Here is a 7068-nt window from a genome sequence, read left to right on the forward strand (position 1 = left end):
ATATAATATGCTTGATAAAATTATTCCTCCTGATATAGTTTTTTTCTGTTTTTTTTTTTTTTTAAACTTGTCTTTTATTTCTAAAATAAATAATCTAAGCATAATTTGCATTCCATAAACGGCTATTGATTATAATCCTATTACTTATTACTTACCTTTCTTCTTCTAAGTGCATGTGTAAAGCTTTTTATTTAATCTGCTTTACTGACAGCATGACCCTCTCTTTCACAGCCGCCGCCACTGCTTAACTCCAAGGTGCCGATAAGACGATAAGATAAGTGCGAATCGACTCACATGGCGCGCGAGACGGAGCACTTTGCCGGGAGTCAGTTCGGAGGCCGCTTCCACTTCAGTCTGATCGCGGCAAGTAAGCTCCTTTGGGTCTGACCGAAGAGAAAGAAGAAATAAAGACAACGGAGAGAGGGAAGAGAAAACGGGTGGCGACGCATATACACAAATAGAAAACGGAGAGAAGAAGCGAGAGTGAAGGAAAACAGGAAGGTTTTAAGGGATTTGACTGCGTACTCGCCGTCAATCCGCACACGCCGTGAAAAAAAACGCACCTAAACAAACACCATGGAACACCTCACCACACAAGCAGTGGCACAACTCGTGAACGCAAGTGACCCGACCGCTGAGTCTTCAGACGAGGTGCAGACGTGGTCGCTCGTGCTGGTGATGGTCGTGTCTTCAGCAGTGATTGTTATTGGATCCCTCGGCAACCTCCTCACGCTTGTCACCCTCGCACACCAGTTCTGCATGCCCGTCCGACTTAGGTGAGTCTGCCCTACAAATGGGGGGGGCTTTGATACTATAGAAAACGGGAGGAAAGACGAAGCGGAAGAAGTGAAATAGGGAAAAAGATTTTAGGAACGTTTTTCACATATAATTCTTAAGCATTCTCTGAGAAAGCTCAAAATCTCTCTCTCTCTCTCTCTCTCTCTCTCTCTCTCTCTCTCTCTCTCTCTCTCTCTCTCTCTCTCTCTCTCTCTCTCTCTCTCTCTCTCTCTCTCTCTCACGCACACACACACACACACACACACACACACACACACACACACACACACATACATACATACGCACACGCACACACACGTTTTATATCTTTAAGCATATCTGATGTAATATTTATCTATCGATTTAAATATACAGATACACGTGTGCCCGTTCAAGTGTATTAGTGTGTTTTAGACAATAATCGTATAACAAAAAGTGTAAGAACGAATAATTATGGATAAAAAAGATAGAAAAAAAACTTTTGAGATTTTCTTATGCATTATAATTGTCATATCTTGTGTACGATTCCTTAAATCTAGGTGTTTATCTACTATTCCTCATAGTGAAACGTAGTTCAAAATCCGCAGATTTCTAAGTATAATCTATAAATGTGCGGTTTGTTAAAATTACGTGAATATACGAGATGAGTATATAGATATACTACAGTGCATGTGTGTGTGTGTATGTGTTCGTGTGTGTGCGTGTGTGTGTATGTGTGTGTATGTGTTCGTGTGTGAGCGTGCGTGAGAGAGAGAGAGAGAGAGAGAGAGAGAGAGAGAGAGAGAGAGAGAGAGAGAGAGAGAGAGAGAGAGAGAGAGTTTACAGGGTCAGGCTTATATACAGAAATAAATGTATACCGATCAGTCTAGGTATATAGCCAAGTACATACCTACATAGTACATAGACAGATAGATAGACAGATATTTGTCATTTCAACACACACATAACAAGTTACATTATCCAACATGAGTATTATCATTTATAATCATTGTCTATTCCACAGGTGTATCAAGTACATGACACCTGACACTGTGCTCATCATCAACCTGGCACTCGCTGATTTTCTCTACTCAGCCGTTAACCTGCCCTTCATGTTCATCACTTATTACACAATATATGAGGTAAGGGTGAGGTATTATTATTATCATTATCATTATCATTATTTATAATTATTTATGATTATTATTTATTATTATCATATATATTTATTATTATTATTATTATCATCATTATTATTATTATGATTGTTATTATTATTGTTGTTGTTTCGTGGCTTATTTATTTTCTATTAAGTGTAGATTCAGGTAAAAGGATTTGCATAATTAAATCAGCCCTTCATGTTCATCTCTTATTACACGTTATATGAAGTAATGGTGAGGTATTATCATTATTACTATCATTATCATTATTTATCATTATTTATTATTGTTATTATTATTTATTATTATCATTTTTATTAATTATTATTATTATCTATTAGTATCATTTTTATTTATTATTATTATTATTATTATTATTATTATTATTATTATTATCATCATTATGATTATTATTGTTGTTGTTGTTTCGTGGCTTATTTATTTTCAATTGTGTAGATTCAGGTACAGGGATTTGCAAATTTGTTATTATGATACGGTTAAAATGAATATTAGATTATATTACTTGATGCACCTTTATAAATAATACGATTAAGGAAAAGTTTTATTTTTAGAAATTTGTAGTAATTAATGATTCGAAAGCAACGTACACACAACAAAACCCATATTACTTACCAATTTCAAGTACCACAATAATCCACAAAACAAAATTAAAAATGCATATATTTATTTTCTCTTGAACCGTATTCACGTTAACAAATGTAGAAAAGCTATCAATGAGAATGAATATCTTATACGAGATGTAGTTTTTAAAAACATCTCTTGTATTGTGAAGATATTCATTATCATCCATACCTTTTCTACATTTTCTTTTCTTCTCTTATGCATCCCTCATCCTTTCCAAAGTGATGTGTCCTAAACCTCTCGTATTTCTTCCTCTTCCCAAAACGTAGGGAAACGTCTCAGGGAACCCGAAAGTACCTTGGGAAAATTACAAGGATGCCTGCAGTTTCTCGGCATTTCTCAGGTACACCAATGCCATCTCGGAGTGGACGACTTTGGGTCTTATGGCCTTAGAGAGGTGAGATTAAGATTGTATATCAACGAAAAGAATGATAAATAATTGGTTGAATAAATATATGGATGGATAAATAGATAAATATGTAATGTAACTGAATGAAGGATGTAAACGATTCTCTCTCTCTTCCTCCCTCTCTTTTGCACTCTCCTTCTCTATCAATTTCTCTCTCCTTCCTTCCTTTCTTTTCCTCCTCTCTCACTCGCTCTCTCTTTCTTCCTTTTCTTTATCCTCCCTCTCTCCCTCACTTCCTCCTTCCCACCCTCCCTTCTTTCCTCCCTCTCTCTCTCATTTCCTCCATCCCATATTTCCCCTCCCTCTCTTCCTTCCTCCCTCTCTCCCTCACTTCCACCCTCCTTTCTTTCCTCCCTCTCTCCCTCACTTCCTCCATCCTACCCTCCCCCTTTCTCCCTTCCTTCCACCCTCTCCCCCTCTCTCCCTTCCTTCCTCCCTTTCTCCTTCCCTTCCTCCTTCCCACCCTCTCCCTCCCTCCCTCTCCAATTCGTACCTTCATTTCGTATAATTCTCCCTTCTCTTTATACTCTCGTAGGTGTATTTGTATCCACAAGTTTCGCCACAACAGCAGACGACCTAACAAGTGGTTTACTTGCTGGAAAACCTTTTTCTACTGCCTATCCATTTGGCTGTTTGGCATAGCGCTGCAAATGCCTACATATCTCGGGGTAAGTTTCACGTTGTGTCTCACGTAGGGTGTGAAGGAATAAAGGAATAATTAAGAGATACGATAGATAGATGGATAAGATTATTAGGTGAATAAATAGGAGAATAAATATGAATAAATTGGGTGAATAAATGGATAAAGAGAACAGAATGATGAATAAATACGGTGGGTAAATTAATATATATGATAAAGATTAATAGTGTGAATAAATTAATAAAAAGGATATATAAATGAAAAATTAATTTTCTTTTAATCAATATAATACGTAGATGATATATCAGTTGATACTTTGAAAAAAGGGTTTGGCTTACAGAAATATTAATAAAAAATCACTGTAATGTTTCTCTCTCTCTCTCTCTCTCTCTCTCTCTCTCTCTCTCTCTCTCTCTCTCTCTCTCTCTCTCTCTCTCTCTCACTCTCTCTCAATTATTTTTTCTTTCAATCAAAAATGTCATTTCCCTCTCACAATAATAGTCTTCTTATTCATTTCTCACTCTCGCTTACTGTTATTCTATTGTTTCTCTCTATCTTACTCAATATATTCTCTCTCTCCAAAAAAAAAATAATAATAAATAAAATAAATAAATAAAATAAAATAAATAATAATAATAACCTCTCTTCGAAACAGGTGTACGGGACTTTTGGTTACAACAACATTACCCTCAAATGTGATTTTATGGCCACCTCCGCTGAAGCAAGTCCACGCATCATGTTTTTCACCATGGAGACTGCTATTCCTTGTATTCTCATCTTTATTGGGAATAATTTCATTTTGGTCCAAGTCTACGCCAACAACAGCCGTATTCTTTCGGTTATGGGGTATGTTTTGTCTAGTTTAGTATGTTTTATTTATGTATTTTGTATGTGTATGAATATATTTCTATATTTAGGCCGTCAAGTTACAGTTCTTAAGTATTTGAATGAGACTTTCATTTGTTTTGATATACTTTTTTTTACATTATTCTCTATATGGTTCTACAACAATATCTAGTTTCTTTGGTTTCATAGTTTAGTTTGTTTATATGTTTTTGTCATACATATAGTTTTCCTTTTCGCAAATTTTACACCTTCTATAATGACGTCTTTCTCCCCTTCCCAGGTCGCACGCATGCCAGCAGGCTCAGCTCCGCCGCAGCCGAACCACCAGTGTCATTGTTCGCCTCTTAATCGTGTTCCTCATTTGCGTCATTCCCATCTGCTTGTATAACATCATCTTCATCAAAGACGATGCCACTCTGCGGGAAACCATCCCAGAACTCGGCATAGTCCTGTACTGCATCTACTTCCTCCAGTACTGCATCAACAATTTCATCTACGTCGTTTGTTTCGAGAAGTACCGCTGCGCGTACTACCAGTTCCTCTGTTTCATTCTGTGCCGGAAGGTGGAGCCGTTAACGACGGCCAAGGCCCCTCCTCTGCGCCCAAGCAACCAAGTCTACACGATAAGCAAGCCCTCCGGTCTCCAGGTGCCCGAGAAGAGGTTCACGCGCACGCCCTCGGAGTGCGAGGAGGAGAGCCGCGCCCAAAACGACCCGGAGTACCAGCAGTGGCCGAGGGAGTCGCCGTCCAGCTCGCTCTCGTCCCAAGCCAGCCTCGCGCTGGAGATCCCCGTGTCGCGCCTCGCCTCCTCGCTCCGGTCGCCTGGGGCCAGCGTCACCTTCGAGTGCGACGCGCCCGACAGGAGGCACACCTTCGGGAGCGTGAGTACCTCCTCGTCGAGTAGCACTCTGGTCCTGTCCGCTGCGAAGAAGTGCTCGCTCAAGAGAAAGCTGAAGAGAACGTTTTCCAGATGAGGAAGCGAGGTCGACTTTCAAAACATGTACAGCTGTGTTGTGTATTTGTTTCTATATATATTGAAAATGTATATATTGTTACCAGTTGATAAATAATCTTTCACTGTATATAGTCACAATAATTTATACTAATATTTTTATATGCTATCTTTTATACAAATATATGGCAACTGTGCACACAGATACATACATACGTATATGTATATATGCGTGTGTGTGTGTGTGTATACATAATGAATGTGAATGTGTTCTAATATTTTGATACTTCAAGAACGTTTTTGCAAGAAAGTATGAAAAAGGTAATTTTGTATATATTTAAATAAAACGGGAATCTAATATTGTATTACTAGTTCGCTTTTTAATAAAGAAAATGGAGATCGGCTAGGTATAGTACCATCCAATGTACTGCACAATAGGAACACAGTAATTGCAGTATGAAACCTCAGTATACCTATACAAATAAACATATACTGCACCCATTAACACATTCTTAAGAATCATGCCTCATAACATATATGGAAAAGTGCCTATATTTGTCAATACGCGCGCGCGCGTGTGTGTGTGTGTGTGTGTGTGTGTGTGTGTGTGTGTGTGTGTGTGTGTGTGTGTGTGTGGACGTGTATGCACATGTGTATTTGAGAGTGTGTGTGCGGACATGTGCGCTAGGCCTCCTCTGTGTCCAGAAATAGTATGTAGGTGTGTTCAATAACAGCTTAATTTCTCTGACTCGAAGTTAACGAAATAGTGTACAAGAGCTGCTGTAGGATGAGTCAATATCAGCTAAATTCAACGTAAAATTTCTTCTCTCTCATACATACCCAAGGCCTGTTCGTATCTACCGACCGTTCGCTACAAATGTGTGTCTGTGGTCTATATAAACATACATATATGGATATGTGTGTTTATATATGCATGAGTATATGTGTGGGTATGTATGTATGTGTATCTTTTGCCTATATATACATGTGTGTGTGCGTGTGCGTGTGTGTGTGTGTGTGTGTGTGTGTGTGTGTGTGTGTGTGTGTGTGTGTGTGTGTGTGTGTGTGTGTGTGTGTGTGTGTGTTTAGAGGGGTAGGATAGATACCGACATACACAAACACATATCTACATGCATATATGAACGTACATTTGTATGGCTACTTCAGTAAGGCCACATTTACACACTATATTCTCTAAGATGAAATGCCTCCAAAACATTCCCTTCCAGAGGCATAAAAGTGGAAGATGCCAATTTAGTGAAGCGGAGGAAAGCTAGCACTGAATGCCACTCTCCAGGGTTCGTTAAACACCAGCGAAGGAAAACCACACAGAGGAGAAAACATTTCCTAAACCGAGGCACTGGAAACTGGCGTAAAAAAAGAAAAAAAAAATCCAAACTGACTCGGGATTTGAAGCCAGAAAGAGCGGAGAGAGAGAGAATGAGGGAAAGCGAGAGAGAGAGAGAGAGAGACTGGAAAGAAAATGTCTGGCAGTATGAGAGAAAGAGAGAGAGAGAAAGCTGGAAAGAAAATGTCTGGCAGTATGAGAGAAAGAGAGAGAGAGAAAGCTGGAAAGAAAATGTCTGGCAGTATGAGAGAAAGAGAGAGAGAGAAAGCTGGAAAGGAAATGTCTGGCAGAGTGAGAGAAAGAGAGAGAGAGAAA

At 38.8% G+C, this 7068-nt stretch overlaps 1 protein-coding gene across 1 annotated transcript; it reads left to right on the top strand.

Moving 5' to 3' along the window:
• Positions 1–321: 321 nt before the first annotated feature.
• On the top strand, positions 322–5764 carry LOC113820834 (protein trapped in endoderm-1). Its single transcript, XM_070124231.1, has 6 exons — positions 322–776; positions 1781–1898; positions 2828–2955; positions 3503–3635; positions 4263–4453; positions 4734–5764. The coding sequence occupies exons 1-6, from the start codon at positions 577–579 to the stop codon at positions 5425–5427; spliced, it is 1464 nt and encodes a 487-aa protein (XP_069980332.1). The 5' UTR covers positions 322–576; the 3' UTR covers positions 5428–5764.
• Positions 5765–7068: the final 1304 nt, after the last annotated feature.

The sequence above is a fragment of the Penaeus vannamei genome, chromosome 8, assembly GCF_042767895.1.
Source record: "Penaeus vannamei isolate JL-2024 chromosome 8, ASM4276789v1, whole genome shotgun sequence".
Taxonomy (NCBI): domain Eukaryota; kingdom Metazoa; phylum Arthropoda; class Malacostraca; order Decapoda; family Penaeidae; genus Penaeus; species Penaeus vannamei.